This window comes from Chiloscyllium plagiosum, unplaced genomic scaffold, assembly GCF_037043375.1.
Source record: "Chiloscyllium plagiosum isolate Xiang-an unplaced genomic scaffold, Cpla_swu_hap1 HiC_scaffold_4, whole genome shotgun sequence".
In the NCBI taxonomy this organism is placed as follows: domain Eukaryota; kingdom Metazoa; phylum Chordata; class Chondrichthyes; order Orectolobiformes; family Hemiscylliidae; genus Chiloscyllium; species Chiloscyllium plagiosum.
In genome coordinates, this window is record NW_028270142.1 from 135,129,862 (window position 1) to 135,151,765 (window position 21,904).

The 21,904-nt window shown below is 42.6% G+C and overlaps 1 protein-coding gene across 6 annotated transcripts in view; it reads right to left on the reverse strand.

Moving 5' to 3' along the window:
• Positions 1 to 21,904, reverse strand: part of cep192 (centrosomal protein 192) — a 193,615-nt gene that overhangs the window by 97,515 nt on the left and 74,196 nt on the right. For 3 of the 6 annotated variants that reach the window (XM_043687705.2, XM_043687706.2, XM_043687702.2), the window contains exons 17-21: positions 21,526 to 21,659; positions 15,239 to 16,454; positions 13,515 to 13,602; positions 10,978 to 11,092; positions 2,418 to 3,312 (exon numbers count right to left, since the gene is read on the reverse strand). In XM_043687705.2, the coding sequence (XP_043543640.2) occupies positions 2,418 to 3,312; positions 10,978 to 11,092; positions 13,515 to 13,602; positions 15,239 to 16,454; positions 21,526 to 21,659 (2,448 nt within the window). The remainder of the gene's footprint in view (positions 1 to 2,417; positions 3,313 to 10,977; positions 11,093 to 13,514; positions 13,603 to 15,238; positions 16,455 to 21,525; positions 21,660 to 21,904) is intronic. The other 3 variants (XM_043687703.2, XM_043687704.2, XM_043687707.2) reach the window with 3 other exon arrangements.

Below are 21,904 nucleotides of genomic sequence, written 5' to 3' on the forward strand. Positions count from 1 at the left end.
ACAAGTCCACACCGCCCCGCCGAAGCGCAACCCACCCATACCCCTACATTTACTCCTTACCTAACACTACGGGCAATTTAGCTTGGCCAATTCACCTGACCTGCACATCTTTGGACTGTGGGAGGAAACCGAAGCACCCGGAGGAAACCCATGCAGACACGGGGAGAACGTGCAAACTCCCCACACAGTCAGTCGCCTGAGGCGGGAATTGAGCCCGGGTCTCTGGCGCTGAGAGGCAGCAGTGCTAACCACTGTGCCACCGTGCCGCCCACACGGTGTTAAGGCAGCATATGGTGTATTAGCTTTTATTATTGGAGGGATTGAGTTTCGGAGCCAAGAGGTCATGCTGCAACTGTACAAAATTCTGGTGTGGCCGCATTTGGAGTATTGCGTCCAGTTCTGGTCATTGCATTATAGTACAGTTGTGGAGGCACTGGAAAGGGTGTAGAGGACATTTACCAGGATGTTGCCTGGGTTGGAGGGAAGGTCTTATGAGGAAAGGCTGAGGGACTTGAGGCCGTTTTTGTTAGAAAGAAGGTTAAGAGGTAACTGAGAGGCATTCAAGATGCTCAGAGGATTAGATAGGGTGGATAGTTAGAACCTTTTTCATCAGATGGTGATGGCTAGCACAAGGGGGCATTGCTGTAAAATGAGGGGTGATAGATATAGGACAGATGCAGAGGTACATTTTTTACTCAGAATAGTAGGGGTGTAGAATGCCCTGCCTGCAAAAGTAGTGGACTCATCACCATTACAGGCATTTAAATGGTCATTGGAAAAACATATGGATGAAAATGGAATAGTGTAGGTTAAACAGGCTTTAGATTGATCTGTGAAACCAGCGCAATATTGAGGGCCGAAGGGCCTGTACTGCACTGTAACGTTCTATGTTCTATATTTGAATTACACCGAAGACCAGCATGGGAAATGCCTAGCAAATGCAATTAAAGTTTGAACGTTGAAAGCTAATGTTAAAGCTCAATTAATGATACTAAGCTGGGGGGCAAGGTGAAATGTGATGAGGATGTTAGGAGATTACAGGGTGACCTGGACAAGTTAGGCGAGTGGTCAGATGCATGGCAGATGCAGTTTAATATGGATAAATGTATGGTTATTCACTTTGGTGGCAAGAACAGGAAGGCAGATTACGATCGAAATGGAATCAATTTAGGTAAAGGGGCAGTACAGAGAGATCTGGGTGTTCTTGTGCACCAGTCAATGAAGGTAAGCATGCAGGTACAACACGTAGTGAAGAAGGTTAATAGCATGCTGGCCTTCATAACAAGAGGGATTGAGGAGAGAAGCAAAGAGGTTCCTCTGCAGCTGTACAGGGCCCTGGTGAGACCACACCTGGAGTACTGTGTGCAGTTCTGGTCTCCAAATTTGAGGAAAGACATTCTGGCTATTGAGGGAGTGCAGCGTAGGTTCACGAGGTCAATTCCTGGAATGGTGGGACTACCTTACACTGAAAGACTGGAGCGACTGGGCTTGTATACCCTTGAGTTTAGAAGACTGAGAGGGGATCTGATTGAGACATATAAGATTAAAAGGTTTGGACACTCTGGCAGCAGGAAACATGTTTCCGCTGATGGGTGAGTGCCGAACCAGAGGACACAGCTTAAAAATACGGTGTAGACCATTTAGGATAGAGATGAGGAGAAACTTCTTCACCCAGAGAGAGTGGTGGCTGTATGGAATGCTCTGCCCCAGAGGGCAGTGGAGGCCCAGTCTCTAGATTCATTTAAGAGTTGGATGGAGCTCTCAAGGATAGTGGAATCAAAGGTTATGGAGATAAGGCAGGAACAGGATACTGATTAAGGATGATCAGCCATGATCATATTGAATGGTGGTGCAGGCTCGAAGGGCAGAATGGCCTACTCCTGCACCTATTGTCTATTATCTAATTATTTCTTCTGTTTAAATTTGCTTGCCACATGATATAATAGAAAAATACAGCCAAATATTTCGTTCTCAAAATTTACCAACCTATGCAAATACCTTGACCTTCACGAAAATTGAAGAATGAAAACTTCTATATTGTCTCCGTTTGGAATCTTAATACTATATCATTTCATGTAGAGCTAGGGACACAGACTCCAGTTTGGCAACAGGTAATAGATGAGCAAAATCTATAGTTAAAGAAAATGGACCACAAATGTTGTAGATTTTGTACCATACAAAATCTGCATGTAATGTATTGCACTTAACATAATGAGGTAACATAACATTTTCCTGTTGATAGTAAGCATGTGGTTCCTGAGAATATAAACCAATGGCAAATGGAAGTGTGAATGTAGCTACTTTTCTACAGCGTGTGAAGATCTGAATTCTAAATGTTATTATGCTTTTCTTTTTCAAGACAACACATATGAAGGTTTAGCAGTTTCATCTCAACAGCATTGGAACAAATTACTTACCAATATCTTTCAGATGAAGTCCACCTGACCACTGATCAAACATGCCTATTCTAGAAGGTTGGTAACTAACAGGCTGCGTTATGAAATTAGAATCCAAGGGTACAGTATGTGCACTGTAAAACTGCGCCGAGTTAAGCATTCTTGTCCCTAATTTGGGATCAAGTGGAGTTCCAAATGCACGAATGTTCTCCATGAGTACACGAGCACCAGGTAAACCAGCTGCAAGACTATGCATATTAGACGACAAAGTGTTGCCCAAGTAGCATGAAGTCAAAGGCACATTTAAACAATTGGCAGTGGAAGTCAGTGCTCCCAGATACTGCTGGGCCAATGAATGCCCAGTAAGTAATGCTGAACCTGCCATGGGCACCTCTGAAGATGTTGCTGGAGGTTTAAAGCTCGAAATAGGTGAATATCTATAATCAGTAGTTAATGGTGGGAGAACGCTTAATCCACTACTAGTCACAGAGGGAGCATTCAATGAGTCTGCACAATGTATTCTGTTAATCTTGTCCTGCCAAGATAGACAAACATGATCAGCTTTTTGTAGTGTAGATGGATTTTCAGATGCCATTGGCTTGTTTGATGCTGAAAGGAAAACATCCAACTGCTGCTTACTTGGTTGAATCTTTGCCTTCTCAGATTGTGGAGAAGTTAGGTTATCAGTTGTTTGCGAACCACGTGCTTTTCCATCTTGACTCTCAGGACTTTTGGTCTGATCGCTTGGCTGTTTATCGTAATCCAACTTTCTTTCTTGCAAATCTTGCTCACAACTTTTAGGTCCTTCCAGTGAGCTTGAAAATGTCAAATCACTTGAATTAACAATAGTTTGATCTGGTGTTGGTGTGGGACTGGATCGAATTATTGTTGTGCTTAGCTCAATGGTTTTGTCATTCTGTGGAAAAAAAAATTACATTTACACCACAACAAATTAAATTGCAAAGTATTGGCAGAACAGTTTTTTTGTAAAGATTGCTCAGAAGACTATATTAGTGTACAAATACAATACACAATAGAACAAGATAGATTGTGCCTAGGTTTCAGGAGCCAGCAGTCTACTGTTGAGAGATTTCACTACCCATTGTGTGAAGCGGTTACAGGCCCAGAAAGCCTGGATCCAATTTTCAGCCATTCTGCCTGGTTTCAGATTCCCCTACCGTAGGAAATAATTTATCTACCTGAAACGTCTCAGTCTGATGAATTATTAATACTCTAAAATCAAGGAAATACATTAGCCAACTCTGAATAGGTAGTTCACATCAATAAAGGGTTGAACTAATCTGCAGTTTAAAAAAATACATTCTTTCATGGGATGTGGGCACTGCTGGATGAGCCAGTAATTTTTGTTTTGTTTGTTTTTCCCTTCAGATGATGGTGACAAGCTGTCTTCTTGAATAGATGCATTTCATGTGCTCTAGGTACACCCTCAATTCCACAAGGGAGGGAGTTTCAGGATTTTGACCAAGCAACATTGAAGGAAAGGTAATATGTTTCCAAGTCAAGATGGTGAGCAGATCAGTAGATGCTCCCACATAGCTACTGCCCTTGTCCTTGATGATACACTGCTGAGAGTCAGTGATGGATGAAGTGAATGGTTGTGGATCAAGCAGGCTATTTTTGAGAAGGCTGTCAAGCTTAGGGTGCTGCTTGAATGTTACTACATTTCCTTCCAGAACCAGTATATTCAGCCTGATGTACCACATTGAAAACAAACTGCAATATCACCTTCAGAATTATATTGGTATTTTTTCAAGTGATAAACAATTTCCATCTTACAAGGTAAAGATTAAGTCCATTGGCCTTGTTAAATTGTTTATTGTACCAGACCAACGGCCGTTAACAATCCACATTTGGAAGACTAAATCTGAGATAATCAGTAATATTTGCTAAATGATTAGCAAAGTGTCATGATCTTGCTTGGGTTAAAACGATCTGAACGCTAAACATTAAATTGCACTGACCACAGTTTTCTGACTAACTTAGTCTACCAACGTCCCCGTTTGAAATTTCAGTTCCTATCAACACTATTTGTTATACCACTGAAGTTTAACGAACAAAACTTCAACAGTAAGAAGTTAATCTGTTATCTGGAATTCAGATCTTCCTACTGAACTGAAGGGTCTGTTTCCATGCTATACATCTCTATGACTCTAAGTGGGCCATATTAGTGTTCCAAGATTAATGCCATCAGTTCATGGCTTTCTTTTATCGTTATAAATAGGATGTGGGAGTCATCCCTTACTACATTGGAGGTAGTGGTGAGCTACCTTCTTCCACCCACTGCAGTTACTGGCATGAAGGAATATATGTACCACTTGCAGAAGATGATGATGCTGCGACAGTGAAAGAAAGACAAACAAAATCTCTAAGTTAGAATGGTTTGCGGCTTGGAAAGAACATGTAGGTGTGTTCCTGTGCAGCTGCCATCCTCATCTTTAGGTAGGAAAATCCAAGTAGCCTTTGTGCAGTGAATTTTACACTACCACCACACATCATAGCGAGCACGAGGTGGTGAATGGGGTGCTCATCAAGCAGTCTGCTTTGCAGCAAGTGGTGGCAACATTCTGGGAGTGTTGTTGGAACGGAATACATCTAAACAAGAGATCGTTCCAAAATACTGATTTACACTTTGCAGATGGTGTGCAGGCATTGGGAAGACAGGAATAACTCAGCAGAATTCGTAGCTTCTGACTTGCACTTTTTAAGCATAATATTTGTTTGGCTAACCCAGTACAGTTTCTGGTTAATGGCGATCCCAAGAGATTAATGGTCAGGGATTCAGACATGGTAATGTTGTTCGATGTCAGAGACAAATGGTTAAATACCTGCTTGAAGATGATCACTGCCTGGAAATTTTGTGGCACAAAGCCAAACCTGGATGTTGTCCAGGTATGCATCAGAATGGCAAATTGTGAATATTTTACTGTCGTCAACAAAAATCCCCACTTCTCACTTCATGGAGGGAAGAGCATTGAAGACGGTTGGGCCAAGGGTACTGCTGATGAATTCCTCAAAAACATTTTGTCCACATCCATTCTATCCAGGCCTGTTTGTATTCTCTAAGTTTTAATGAGATTACCCTTTCTATCCTTCTCAACTTCATCAGGTACAGACCCAGAGTCCTCAACCACTCCTCATTGGATAAGCACTTCACCCCCAAAGAGCATTGTCCTCTAGACCACTTCTAAGGCCAGTACATCCTTCCTTAGTTACTGGGCCAAAGCTTTATGCAGCCTCAGCAGTACATCATTGTTGTTATAGACCTCTTGAAATGAATGTTAACATTGCATTTGCTTTCCTAACTAGATAAAAACAAGGACTGCAGATGCTGGAAATCAGATTCTAGATTAGAGTGGGGCTGGAAAAGCACAACAGTTCAGGCAGCATCCGAGGAGCAGGAAAATTGACATTTTTCCTGCTCCTCAGATGCTGCCTGAACTGTTATGCTTTCCCAGCACCACTCCAATCTAGAATTTACTTTCCTAACTGCCAAACAAACCTGGATGTTTGATTAGATTACTTAGTGTGGAAACAGGCCCTTTGGCCCAACAAGTTCACACCTACCCTCCGAAGAGCAACCCACCCAGACCCATCCTCCTCCATTTACCCTTTCACCTAACACTACAGGCAATTTAGCATGGCCAATTCACCTAACCTGCACATTTTTGGACTGTGGGAGGAAACCGGAGCACCCAGAGGAAACTCACGCAGACACGGGGAGAATGTGCAAACTCCACACAGTTGCCTGAGGCGGGAATTGAACCCGGGTCTCTGGCGCTGTGAGGCAGCAGTGCTAACCACGGTGCAGCCCAAATGTTAACCTAAATGAATCCTGAACTTTGATTAAACCTCTCCACTTTAGACTTCAGAAGTCTTACCCCATTCAGAAAATAGTTAATATGTCTATTCTCCCTACCAAAGTGCATAATCTCAATTTCCTACATTGTGTCCCAACTGTCACTTCTTTGCCCACTTTCCGAGCCTGTCCAACTCTTTCTGCAGCCTTCCAGCTTTCTACAGCACTACATGTCCCTCCATCTTTGTGTGATCTACAAAATTGAAATTGAATAATTGTGGTCTCAACACTGACGACTGCAGATGTCCTCAAGTCAGTAGTCAGCATCCTAAAAATGACAATTTATCCCCACACTGCCCTCTGCCAGTCCAGCAATTCTCTATCTATGCTAGTACCTTGCCCCTAACACCATGGGCTCTTATCTTATTTAGCAGCATCCTGTACAGCACTTGTCAAAGGCCTTCTGGAAATCCAAACAGACCACATCCACTCTCTCTCCTTAGTCTAACTTGCATGACACTAATCTTTTGCTATTAATTCTGTGTCGTATGATCCTGTTCCACAGCTACCTGATGAAGGAACAGTGCTCTGAAAGCTTGTACTTTCAAATAAACCTGTTGAATGATAATCTGGTGTTGATATTTTTAACTTTAAATCAGCAACAGTCTACCCAATATTTCCTTAACAAGACATCCTTGGAAAGATGTGGCTGACTATCACCAACCACCATCTTCCTTTAAGCTAGGTATGACACCAACTATTGAAGGCTTCAGCCCCATCCAGATTCCAGTTTTGACAAAGTTCCCTGACACCATATTTCAATAAAATATAGTTTTGATATAAAGGGTTAACCTTAACCTCTGGGAGCTTGGCTTTATTTATTTATATTTGAATCAAGACTGGAATGAAGTCAGAACCTGAAATGACTATGGTGAAACCTAAACAGAATCAGTAAGTTATTGCAAAGCAAGTACTGCTCGATAACGGCCAACGATTATTTCCATCGCTTTCAAAAACCAGTGTAATTGACCAGTTTAGAAGCAAACCTTTGACAGAACAAACCTGGGCCATTTTTCACATTGACAGGCAAATGCCAGGCAAGTCCTGGAGCACACAATTTTTCAATACTAATGGTGGGTTGACGTCAGGATGCAAATTCTGTTTAAGTTAATGGTTCTGAAAGAGTTAGTTTCAAGCTGTACCCAAATCAGAGGACATCTCAGTTCTTGGATGGAGAAAATGATAAGTCTTTCACTAGATCCTGATACAATATAGCTGGCATCTGCCTGGTGATTTGGACTGAGCAAAAAAAAACACAACTAAGTAACACAAGTTTACTTTACTTTTCAGATACTATTTCATTGACTGTTTATTCCCAAGTTATTTTTCCTCCATTGCAGTCAGGTTTTGCAACAAATTTGCTCATTGTTTCTACAAGCGAATGACTATAATTGAATGTGCGTGTCACGATCAGGAGTTGAGACCTCCAGATTCTTGGCTTGTGAAATGTCTTCGACAACAGCCACCTGTAATAAGTACAAGTAGCGCTTCTATGTTAGGCGAAGTTCACTTGTAACCCTAAGATGCCCTCTCCACCTTGCCTCAGACCTTCTCCGGCTGAAATACTCATTCCTGTACCTCTGTATCCCTAAATGGAATTCTTCTAATGCTTACCTGGCCTGTCTTCTACTTGGTACTCTTGATGAACCCAAGCTCACCCAAAATTGTTACCCATGTGCTAACTCACACCCATTTGTCAATCACAGCATATTCACAAACCTGCCCTTGGAAAGAGAGTTATAAAATCAAGGCATTGCGTGATCAAAAATTTCAGCATTTTTTTTTCTAAGAAGAATACAGCGCAGTACAGGCCCTTTGGCCCTCGATGTTGCACCGATCCAAGCCCACCTAACCTACACTAGCCCACTATCCTCCATATGCCTATCCAATGCCCGCTTAAATGCCCATAATGAGGGAGAGTCCACCACTGCTACTGGCAGGGCATTCCATGAACTCACGACTCGCTGAGTAAAGAACCTACCCCTAACATCTGCCCTATACCTACCACCCCTTAAATTAAAGCTATGCCTCCTCGTAATAGCTGACTCCATACATGGAAAAAGGTTCTCACAGTCAACCCCATCTAAACCCCTAATCATCTTGTACACCTCTATCAAGTCACCCCTAAACCTTCTTTTCTCCAATGAAAACAACCCCAAGTGCCTCAGCCTTTCCTCATACAATCTTCCTACCATACCAGGCAACATCCTGGTAAACCTCCTCTGCACCCGTTCCAGTGCCTCCACATCCTTCCTATAGTATGGCGACCAAAACTGCACACAATACTCCAGGTGCGGCCACACCAGAGTCTTATACAACTGCAACATGATCTCAGGACTCCGGAACTCAAATCCTCTACCAATAAAAGCCAGTACGCCATATGCCTTCTTCACCACACTATTTACCTGGGTGGCAACTTTCAAAGATCTGTGTACATGGACACCAAGATCCCTCTGCTCATCCACACTACCACCGTGGGCGGCACGGTGGTACAGTGGTTAGCACTGCTGCCTCGCAGCGCCTGAGACCCGGGTTCAATTCCCGCCTCAGGCGACTGACTGTGTGGAGTTTGCACGTTCTCCCAGTGTCTGCGTGGGTTTCCTCCGGGTGCTCCGGTTTTCTCCCACTGTCCAAAGATGTGCAGGTCAGGTGAATTGGCCATGCTAAGTTGCCCGTAGTGTAAGGTAAGGGGTAAATGTAGGGGTATGGGTGGGTTACACTTCGGCGGGTCGGTGTGGACTTGTTGGGCCGAAGGGCCTGTTTCCACACTGTAAGTAATCTAATCTAATCTAAACTACCAAGTATCCGACCATTAGCCCAGTACCCCATCTTTTTGTTACTCTTACCAAAGTGAATCACCTCACACTTAGCTACATTGAACTCCATTTGCCACCTTTCTGCCCAGTTCTGCAACTTATCTATATCCCGCTGTAACCTGCCACATCCTTCCTCACTGTCAACAACTCCTCAGACTTTCGTATCATCCGCAAACTTGCTCACCCAACCTTCTAGACCCTCCTCCAGGTCATTTATAAAAATGACAAATAGCAATGGTCCCAAAACAGATCCTTGCGGAACACCGCTAGTAACGGCACTCCAAGATGAACCTTTACCATCAACTACTACCCTCTGTCTTCTTCCAGCCAGCCAATTCCTAATCCAAACCTCCAACTCACCCTCAATGCCATACCTCCGTATTTTTTGAAGTAGCCTACCATGGGGAACCTTATCAAATGCCTGACTAAAATCCATATACACCACATCTACCGCTTTCCTCCTCGTCCACCTCCTTAGTCACCTTCTCAAAGAATTCAATAAGGTTTGTGAGGCACGACCTGCCCTTCACAAAACCATGCTGACTATCCTTGATCACATTATTCCTATCCAGATGTTCATAAATCCTATCCCTTACAATTCTCTCTAAGACTTTGCCCACAACAGAAGTGAGACTCACCGGCCTAAAGTTACTAGGGTTATCCCTACTCCCCTTCTTGAACAAGGGAACCACATTGGCTATCCTCCAGTCTTCTGGCACTATTCCTGTAGACAACGAGGACATAAACATCAAGGCCAATGGCTCTGCAATCTCCTCCCTTGCTTCCCAGAGAATCCTAGGATAAATGCCATCAGGCCCAGGGGACTTATCTATTTTCACCCTTTCCAGAATTTCCAACACCTCTTCTCTACATACCTCAAAGCCATTCATTCTACTTAATTGTGACTCAGTATTCACATCGGCAACAATGTCCTGTTCCTGAGTGAATACAGACGAAACGTATTCATTCAGTGTCTCCCCAATCTCTTCAGCCTCCACACGCAACTTCCCACTACTATCCTTGACTGGACCTATTCCTACCCTAGTCATTCTTTTATTCCTGACATACCTATAGAAAGCCTTAGGATTTTCCCTAATCCTGCCAACTAAGGACCTTTCATGTCCCCTCCTTGCTGCTCTTAGTTCTCTCTTCAGGTCTTTCCTGGCTACCTTATAACTCTCAATTGCCCCAATTGAACCTTCACGCCTCATCTTTACATAGGCTGCCCTCTTCCCTTTAACAAGGGATTCCAATTCCTTATTAAACCACGGCTCCCTCACACGACCCTTTCCTCCCTCCCTGACAGGTACATACTTATCAAGGACACTCAATAGTTGCTCCTTGAACAAGGTCCACATATCAATTACACCCTTGTCTTGAAGCCTACTTTTCCAAGTCATGCATCCTAAGTCATGCCTCACCGCATCATAATTTCCCTGCCCCCAGTTATAACTCTTGCCCTGCAGTGCACACTTATCCCTCTCCATCACTGGAGTAAAAGTCACCGAATTGTGGTCACTGTCCCCAAAGTGCTCATTTCATCTAGTTTTTTTTTAAAAAAAGACTCCAGTCATCCCAACTTTTGCCCAAATACATGCACATTCCCAATTGACTTTGCGTGCATTTCAATTTTCATTTTTTTCAGGATTTGCAAAATGCCTCTCCAGCCTCTATTTTCCAAGATCTGAAACTTGCCCCCCTGGAAACTTCACCAATTTTGGGCAGCTCTCATCAAATCTCATGGCTCAGTGTCAATTTTGTTTGCAGTATTATTCCTGTAAAGTATCCAGAGATATTTTACTAAGTTAAAATTGTTTATATAAAAATAAAGGTACTATTTCAGTTGAGACAAATGTGTTAAATGGAAGTTTATGCAACTTTCTCCTACCTCTGAATTCACTGGACTTCCGATGGCGGTGCTGTTTTGTAGTGTTGCATCAATTCCAGAAATATAGCTCAACCTAGTAAGGTTTGCACTGGAGTGTGTCAATGAGGAGGAACTGCTGGAAAAGGCAAGATTTATTTTATATAAATAGAAAATCAACTATACAGTCAGCACTTTAAGATACCAAACAGATATTAGAAGAATTATGATACTTGGTTCCCCTCATATTTCTTCTTTGTCCTTTCCCAAGGGCCCCAAGATCTATGGTTCCTTCAATTCTGAAAGACCTCCAGTACTCTCACTATTTTCTTTTCTTCAGAACCTTGGTAAAGAACATGCGTAGACAATGTATTGTAACCTACATCAGTATAGTCAACACCTTGGCAGGCAATTACCAGATGCACATCAGTTGCTGACCCAGAGGAGATCAGATTTCAGATCATAAATTAAGTAGGGCCACTGCTCTCTAAGACTTGAATTCTCTAGTGTTTTCATGGTCAAACCATTAAGGGAGCAAACATTCAACAGACTGCATAAAATTTACCTTCTAGTTACTTCTCAGGCTATTATGATGAGCAACTGATTTTGCACAAGATAGAAATACGTGGTAGATTCAGGAGTAGGCAATGAGTTTGTGACTCATCTACTTCAGCACAATTTTTCTATTCTCCCCACAAATTATTGCTTTTTAAACTTTAAAGATGACAGCAACTATCAATCTCAGCCTTGAATATACCTGAATCAATGAAATTCCACAGCCCTCTAAAAAGGTAGAAGTTTGCAAAAGATTCCTCAGAGCAAAAAAAAAAGCCTTCATATCTCAGTCCTGCCTTTACCCTAAGAATGGGTCCCTGGCTTGAGACACTCCCAGTCAAGTGAAATTTCCTTCCAACATTTAGCATGTCAACCCAGTAAAGGATTTTCTATGTTTGATTGAGTTAAGGAGGATGAGAAACAAAAGGCTCAGGCGGTTTTAAAATATTTCCTTATAGCACAACTTTTCTGTCCCAGGAGCAGCTTGGGGAAGCTTTGTTGCGCTCCCTCTGAAGTATAATACTCTTTGGACAAGGGAACCAACACTATACACAACAATCTTGGTAGGATCTAACCAAGACACTATATAATTGCACCAAGATATCTTACCTGGTGCAAATAGTCTTGTAATAAGGTCACATAGCATTTGCCTGAAATATTCACAAGGCTCAATTCTAATTAATTAGAAAAATACAATTGTAGGTATTCTTGATTTTTTTCATGGGATATGGGCCAGCAGTTATTGTCATGAAGAATGAGGTGGTGAGTTGGCTTCTTGAACTGCAGTCTTTGGGGTGTAGGTACACCAATGCTGTTAAGAGAGTTCCAGTATTGGCCCAATGAAAGATTGACAATACAGTTCCATGTCCAGTTAGTGTGTAACTTGGAGGGGAACCAGCAAAGTCACGGTGATGCTGTGCATCTGCTACCACCGATTGTAGATGGGGAGGTCTCGGATTTGGAAAGTGCAATTGAAGGTGTTGGAGCATTAACTTGACAAGTTAGCATAATGTTTGAATCATTGGTTGTACTACTTGAAAGACAATTTTGAGAGAATCTGACACCTTTCTGCTCACAGCGAGTTTTGAGAAGATTTGTCACTCAGGTTGAGGTTTAGGATGGAGGTTTGCACACTGAGCTGCAAGGTTCATTTCCAGAAGTTTTGTTACCCTACTAGGTAACATCTTCAGTAGGCCTCAGGCGAAGCAATGCTGAAAATTCTTGCTTTCTATTTATATGTTTGGGTTTCTTTGGGTTGGTGATGTTATTTCCTGTGGAGATGTCACTTCCTGTTCTTTTTGTCAGGGAGGTGGTAGATGGGGTCTAACTTAATGTGTTTGTTGATAAGAATTCCGGTTGGAATGCCATGCTTCTAGGAATCCTCATGCGTGTCTTTGTTTGGCTTGTCCTAGGATGGATGTGTTGTCCCAGTCGATGTGGTGTCCTTCCTCATCCATATGTGAGGATACGAGTGAGAGAGGGTCATGTCTTTTTGTGGCTATTTGGTGTTCATGTATCCTGGTGGCTAGTTTTCTGCCTGTTTGTCCAGTGTAATGTTTGTTACAGTCCTTGCATGGTATTTTGTAAATGACGCTAGTTTTGCTCACTGTCTGTTTAGGGTCTTTCAAGTTTATTAGCTGCTGACCCACTCTCACTAGTACCCTCACATGCAGAGGAGGAAGGACACCACTTCTGACTGGGACAAAATTCATGAAAATTACACTGGGACTTCGTTTCTCTTCATTCTTACATGTGATGCAGCAAGGCCAGTATTTGATACACTCCCCAATTGTCACTGATTGGCATATGTAGCAACTTCAGAAGGCGGTTAACAGTTAACTACATCGGTGGATCAGGAGTCACATGCAAGCCAGAAGAGCAGGTAAAAGATGACAGATTTTCTTCCCTTTAGGACATCTCTGAATCAGATGGGTTCTTAAACAACAATTGACAAATGTTAGGCAGCCACGATTGCACTCGCTGTGTGAGAAACAGGAAATATTTACCTTGTGGGAGTTGGGAAATCTGATACTTGGCCTGGTGATAAGTGAGTTAATGGCCTCAAATTTAGTTGATCTGCTGCACAGGTGTGATCTGTGATGAAGAGAAAATTATGAATTTCAGTTTAAAGAGTTATATATTTAATACATTCAAATACTTATAATACTGGGACTAAAAAGCACCAATGCACTGAACTGAAAGAGATAAATTGGTGTATTATTTGTCGCTCCCAATGAATTCAGAAGTAATTAAATTTACAAAGTTTCTTATATTTTGCTAAATATGTTGCTCACTGTGATTATTTACAGAAAGAAACTTACTTGAAAGTATTTTTAGTCTTAAGAACTTGCATGGTCAGAAAATTTCTGAACTCCTAAAAATATCTATATTGGTCACACATCACAACACACTTGATATTATGTTAAAACTAGACACGAGATCATCACTGGCAATTTGGATTTTGAAATTGAAGTAAGAGATGCGGTTTCAGTTCAGAGAGCCCTTTTTTAAATCTGAAGGTTCAGAAACTAGTTTGGTACAGTGAACTATAGACATGATTTTCAACTAGATGCAGCACTTGAATTAAATCACATCAAAATATATCAGTGCTGTTAGTTGATGAACTAGTTATAAAGTTACAGTTTTATGGCAAACAAAAACAGAACAGGGTCACTCTGTTTCAGTTCAGTTCAAGAGAAACATTTCACCCTAGCAGAAAGATGTTAGCTCGTGAAGTTTCCAAGCTGAAAGTGTTGATTTAAATATTTTCAAGCAGTCAGATCTGGAAAGAGATTTATATCCTAAGGAGACTCTCGTCTATCAAATCTGCAAAGTCTCAGTTAAGAAAGAAATTAAGAGTTAAGATAGCAGTAACATTCCTTTGGGATCGAATATCTGTTAAAACAAAGTTAATTCAAACTTGGCTTTCTTGTTTATATTAAGATCTTTCTAAATATCACAGAGCCTTTACATCTTTATTTTCTGTAATAAACTTGCACTTTTTTAAAACTCCTTAAAAACATTGACACCTGTGAGAACATGTTCAATGACTAACCACCACAGTAATGAACTACAAAAAATTTTTAAACTTATCTATCTGATCAGGTTTCACTCTGGGATCTTGCCCAGTCTTAAATCATCAGGCTGGGATCATACACTATTGTAAATTATACTCCCAAGCAATTTAACCAATTTCAATTTATATAACATCTTTTATCATTTTCAGCAAGATTATAAGAACGATAGCCACTTATCAAGATACAGATTAACAATAACTGTCAGAAAGGCAAGTTTTAAAAGACCATCACAAAGTCAGGAAAGAAAGTCTATACTCAAGCTTGAAGCCCAAACAATTGAAGGCATGGCCAATGTTGGACTGGTAAATTTGGGTATTCACAAGACGTCAAAATCAGAAGATCACAACATGTTGCAGCATGCAGGAGACTGTAGAAATTAGGAGGAACATGACCATGGAGGAATTTGAAAGCAAGATTGGGAACTTTAACGTGACTATCGGTAAGAACTCTGCATTGGTAGACATAAGGTTACTAAAGCAAATACGACTTTGTGAATAAGACTTGATAGGATCTAGGTTCATCTAAATTCTACACTTTCCAAATACATAGTTTTTAAAAGGCAGCCCAAAAAACAGATCACTTTTTAAAAAAAACAAAGCAATAGTAGTATCATTTAAAAGGAAAGAACATTGCATTGTTAAGTGATTGCTTACCAGCAGTGCTGTTTTTTGGTGCAACTGGTGCCTGATGATATTGTTGAAAGTTGACACACACTTCCTGATTATTGAAATTGGAGCTCTCTTGTTCATCTCTCTCTCCTTGCAGCTTTGAAATTACTTCCATCTCTTTGTTGTCTTCACTTACGGATTCTGTAAACGTTTGCTCCACTGGTTCAATGGTCTGCAATTTTGGATGATGCAAACTGGAATTACTCATCGTCACACCATGAACAGCAGTGAGTTCTGGAGAAACAGGCATTTTCAAGTCTTGATGTTCTATTCTTAACACTCTCTCATAAGACATTTCTGAAAACATCTTTTTAACATCTTTTTGTTTCATCTCTGACACACTTTCAGCCTTTGCTTTATGAAGAGATTTATCCAAGTAAGCTCCAACCTCTCTCTTCTGCACAGAAAGTTTCTCCGAAATAGCTGAAGGAGATTCTTCATGTTTCTCTACCACAGAAACAGTACAGTTTATATTTGGCACCTCAGTCATTGCATTTCCACTTGAAAAAGCTCTGTTGTTCACAAATCCCTCTTTTGTCATCCACTTTGCATTGGTGAACTGGCTATAGCCACCTTTGTGACCTTGAAATCTACTTGATTCAGGTGTACAGGTTTCTGTGCTATCATTTTGACCATGTGGTCGGTTCCTATCCTTAACTGATTGGCAAGTATTTTTTGATGTGCAATAGCTACTGTCATTCTTTGGATTGTTTTGGCACAACTCTTCATTTAAAAGCATGGCTTTCTTACTTTCTTCCTTACTGGTGCTACTTAAGGAAGATTTTTCTGAAAATGAATTTGACATGCTGGGAGGATTCCTGGAATTTTCAGAAGAACCAACAGAATCTGAACTACAAGTAGAAACAGATTCAGACGTTTGTTTAAATTCAGATTTTAGGACTTGACTTTCATTGGTCTCAGATCTTTCACAAATCTTCTCCACCATAACACCCAAATCCTTCATATTACTTTTCTGGTCCTGCAATTCCGCATTTGGTTTTGTGCTTATAGCTGCAAGCTCACTTTTCTTCCTGTTCTTATTAGAAAGTTCCAAAATCATTGCAGCTAACTGAGATGGATCGGCACTCACAGAAGCATCAGCTATGGCAGAAGCAATTGTACTTATACTTAAAACAGAATCTGTGCCATTGCACGCTCTGGGTTCTTCAACTTTCACAGGTGAACTCATATATTGCATATTCTACAAAAAGAAGGAAACAATTTGAGTTACGTTAACTGTACAATTTAAAAGGAAATACTTAAATGTTGTTCTGCCTGCAAGCCTTTACTCAGCAGGTCATAGGAACATGGAAGTATAAATACTCGAACTAGGAGTAGGAAGGAGTAGACCATTCAATGCCAGGAGGAAGGTGTGCCAAGCAGGCTAAGATAAAAGGTAGGGAGGAGGGACTTGGGGGAGGGGCGTTGGGAATGCGATAGGTGGAAGGAGGTTAAGGTGAGGGTGAAAGACCAGAGAGGGGGTGGGAGCGGAGAGGTCGGGAAGATGATTGCAGGTCAAGAAGACGGTGCTGAGTCCGAGGGTCGGGACTGAGATAAGGTGGGGGGAGGGGGGGAAAATGAGGAAGCTGGAGAAATCTGCATTCAGCCCTTGTGGTTGGACCTCGACACGGTCCTGTTCCCCCTTAGTCCAAGGACTCCCCACTTACGTTTGGGACACCACCCACGCCCTCCACCTCCTCCATGATTTGCGCTTCCCCGGCCCCCAATGCCTTATCTTAACCATGGACATCCAGTCCCTACACACCTCCATCCCCCATCACGAAGGCCTCAAAGCCCTCCGCTTCTTTCTTTCCCGCCGAACCCAACCAGTACCCTCCCACTGACACCCTCCTTCGGCTGACTGAATTGGTCCTCACTCTGAACAACTTCTCTTTCCAATCCTCCCACTTCCTCAAAACCAAAGGAGTAGCCATGGGCACCCGCATGGGCCCCAGCTATGCCTGCTTCTTTGTCGGATACATGGAACAGTCCACCTTCCACAGCTACGCTGGCCCCACCCCCCACCTTTTCCTCCGCTACATCGATGACTGTATCGGCGCTACCTCGTGCTCCCACGAGGAGATTGAACAGTTCATCCACTTTACTAACATCTTCCACCCTGACCTCAAATTTACCTGGACCGTCTCAGACTCCTCCCTCCCCTTCCTAGACCTCTCCATTTCTATTTCGGGCGACCGACTCAACACAGACATTTACTATAAACCGACTGACTCCCACAGCTTACCTAGATTACTACACCTCCCACCCTGCGCCCTGTAAAAATGCCATCCCATATTCCCAATTCCTTCACCTCCGCCGCATCTGCTCCCAGGAGGACCAATTCCAATACCGAACAACCCAGATGACCTCCTTCTTCAAAGTCCGCAATTTCCCCTCAGACATGGTTGACAATGTTCTCCACCGCATCTCCTCCACTTCCTGCTCCTCCGCCCTTGAACCCTGCCTCTCCAATCGCCACCAGGGCAAAACCCCACTGGTCCTCACCTACCACCCCACCAACCTCCAGATACATCATATCATCCTTCGTCAATTCCGCCACCTCCAAACAGACCCCACCACCAAGGATATATTTCCCTCCCCTATCAGCATTCCAGAAAGACCACTCCCTCCGTGACTCCCTCGTCAGGTCCACACCCCCCCCACCAACCCAACCTCCACTCCTGGCACCTTCCCCTACAACCGCAAGAAATGCAAAACTTGCGCCCACACTCCTCCCCTCCCCTCCCCCTACACTTCCCTCCAAGGCCCCAAGGGATCCTTCCATATCCGTCACAAATTCACCTGAAACTCCCACACACATCATTTGCTGCACTCTATATGGCCTCTTCTACATTGGGGAGACAGGCCACCTACTTGCGGAACGTTTCAGAGAACACCTCTGGGACACCCACACCAACCAACCCAACCGCCCCGTGGTTGAACACTAACTCCCCCTCCTACTCTGCCAAGGACATGCAGGCCCTTGGCCTCCTCCATCGCCAGACCATGGCAACATGACGCCTGGGGGAAAGAGTGCCTCATCTTCCGCCTAGGAACCCTCCAACCACAAGGGATGAATGCAGATTTCTCCAGCTTCCTCATTTCCCCTGCCCCTACCTTATCTCAGTCCCAACCCTCAGACTCAGTGCCTTCTTGACCTGCAATCTTCTTCCTGACCTCTCCGCCCCATCACCCTCACCTTAACCTCCTTCCGCCTATCGCATTCCCAGTGCCCCTCCCCCAAGTCCCTCCTCCCTACCTTTTATCTTAGCCTGCTTGGCACACCTTCCTCATTCCTGAAGAAGGGCTTATGCCCGAAACGTCGATTCTCCTGCTCCTTGGATGCTGCCTGACCTGCTGCGCTTTTTCAGCAACACATTTTTCAGCTCTGATCTCCAGTATCTGCAGTCCTCACTTTCTCCCATTCAATGCCATGCCCATTCCACTATTCATCGTGATTATAGCTGATCATCCAATTCTCTCCTGCTCTCTCCTTCATAAACTTTCATTCTTATAAATCCAACTCCTTCCTGAAATCATAAAATATTTTGGCCTCAAATGCAAAGACTCGTGGTAGCAAATTCCACATGCTCACCACTCTGTGTGAAGAGGGGAACGCAGCGAGCCTTTGGGAATTTCTTCTGGTTTCAATCCTAAATGGGCTATAGTGTCTGGTCCTGGTTCTGGACTGCCCTCATCATTGGGAACATTCTTCCTGCATCTATTTGGTCGACTCCTGTAGAATTTGAGATTTCCATGGGATCGCCCCCATTTTATTCTGAACTCTGACTAGAAATCTAACTGATCCAGTCAATCTTTATAAGTCAGTCTTGCTATTCCAGGATTCAGTCTGGTTAACCTTCTTTGCACTTTCTCCATAACCAGAACACCTTTCTCAGCTAAGAGTCCCAAAACTGCACACAAACTTCTAGGTTTGATCTCACTAGAGGGCTGTACAATTGCAGTGAGACATCCCTGCTCTTGCACTCTAATCTACTTAATACAGAGGCCAACATACAATTTGCCTTCTTACCAGCCAGCTGCTGCTGCATGCTTATTTGTAATAATGGTGTAAGAGACCAGGTCTCATTGCACATCCTCCTCTCAATCTATGACCAGATGATAATCTGCCTTCCTGCTCTTTTATTGCCAAATAAATAACCTCATTTATTCACATTATACTGCATCTGCCATACATTTGCCCAAACACCCAACTTGTCCAAATCTCACTGAAATATCTTTGCAATCTCCCGACAGCTCACTCTCCCACCCAGTTTTAAGCCATCTGTAAGCTTGGAGATACATGACATTTCATCCCTTCATAAAATCTTGAATGGATGTTGTGAATAGCTGTGGTCCTAGTATTGCTTCCTCTTATACCTCACTGGTCATTGGCTGTTCAGAAAGAGATCAGTTTATTCCCAAAGTTTCCTTCTGCCAACTAGTCCTTAATCCACCTCAACATGCTACCCACAATCCCACACATTTTAAATTTTACACATTCATCTCTTATAAAGGACTTGGTCGAAAGCCTTATCAGTCCAAATAAATTTCACCCATTGGTTCCCCACATCAATTGGCCAGATGCATCCTCAAAAGAATTACACTACATTTGAAGATCAAAATTTCTTTGTAAATTCATGTTACAAGTGACAAGATTGGACACAGTTAAGTGCTCTGCTTTTTTCTAATATAACGGACACTAACATTTTCCCCACCACCATCTTCAGGTGAACTAATCGATAATTCCCAATTTCTCTCTGCCTCCCTTCTTCAATATGGAGATCATATTAACTACCCTCCAATCTGTAATAAGTCTTCCAGTCTACTGAATCTTGGAAGATGACCAACAATTTCTAGGGCTACTTAGTACTCTTGGATGTATATTATCAGGTCTTGGGGATTTCAATCTCAACAATTTCTCCAACCATTGCCCCATTAATAATTATGATTTTTCTTCAGTTTCTCCTTCTCACTAATCAGGGTTGTCAACATTTCTAGCATCTTACTTGTGTCCTCTTTTGTGAATTTAAACTGAAGTGTACATTTGGTTCGCCAGTACTTTTTCTGACTGGAAGGAACTTACATTTGTCTACAATCTCACAGTTACATAAACGATCTGAAACTTTCCACGTTGCCCACAAGCTTACTCTTGTACTCTATTTTCCCCTTCTGTGAATCAATCCTCTTGTCCTCATTGGCTGAATTCTAAATCCATTACACCCAGTGTGGTCTCCTTTACATCGGGGAGACAGGTCGCCTTCTTGTGCATCATTTCAGAGAACATCTCTGGGACACCCGCACCCAAGCCCACCGCCCCGTGGCTGAACACTTCAACTCCCTCTCAGTCAAGAACATGCAGGTCCTGGGTCTCCTCCACCACCAAACTGTTACCACCCAACGCCTGGAGGAGGAACACCTCATATTCCGCCTTGGGACCCTGTAACCACACGGGATAAATGTGGACTTCAACAGCTTCCTCATTTTCCTTCTCCTCCCCCCCCCCCCCCCATTATCGCAGTCCCACGCTTCCAACTCAGCACTGCCTTCCAGACCTGTCCATCACTCCGCCCTCTGACCAATCACATTCTCCCTCACCTTCATCCACCTATCGCTCTCTCAGCTACCTCCACCCCACCCCACCCACCCCAAACCCCACCCCCTCCCATTGATCTCTCAGCCCCGACCCACAAGCCTCATTCCTGATGAAGGGCTTATGCCCAAAACGTTGATTCTTCCTCAAATGCTGCCTGACCTACTGTGCTTTTCTAGCACCACACTCAACTGATACTCCAGCATCTGCAGTCCTCACTTTCTCCCGAATTCTAAATTACTCCTACTCTAGCCAATTTGTATCCCATATCTTTCCTTGGGACTAATACTTTCTCTCTAATTTCCCATATAGGCCAGGACTTGACCATCTTTTCTATTTTACTTCTGTACCAGATAGAAATGAACATTTGTTACAGTTCATCCTTGTGCTCTTTGAATGTCTGCACTGCCTTTCCATCATCATCATCCCTTCAAAGATTGGGGAACATTACTATCATAGCCAACTCACCTCAAACTATTTATGTTTCCTCTTAGCAGATTCAGGATCCAAGTCTCAGAATAAACAATGTCACACTCCATCTCTAAGAAGAGTTCTGTGATATTATGGTCACTAATAACCAGCATAACTAGCTTAATGAGTTTAATTGGCAATGAGCAAAACTTGAAAATTTAAATCTCATTCATTTAACATATGAGTCAAATAATAAAAATGTACTGACCCCGCTTTCATTCATGTGAATTCCTGAAGTTGGTTCCTTGTCAATTTGAAATTTGTCATTTCCAGTTTGCTCATCAGTTGGAAACATAGTTGTAATTTCTGCAATAGTCTCTTGATCTGTGCATCTCAGTTCTGCTGTGCATAAACAAACTCCTTGATATTTTATAATTTAAATTTAATCGTAGAGGAAAGGACTCAAAAGCGTCGCAGTGTACAAGTAAACTTAAGCTTAAGCCTGCATAAACATTTCAGTTTATACCATTCTTTTTCCTTTACCCCATAACTCTGAACATTTACTTTCAAATAAACTGTTAACTTCTGTTTCAATGTCTTTACACATTCTGGTCAGTATGTTCCTCCACCTAATCATGCATTGTACG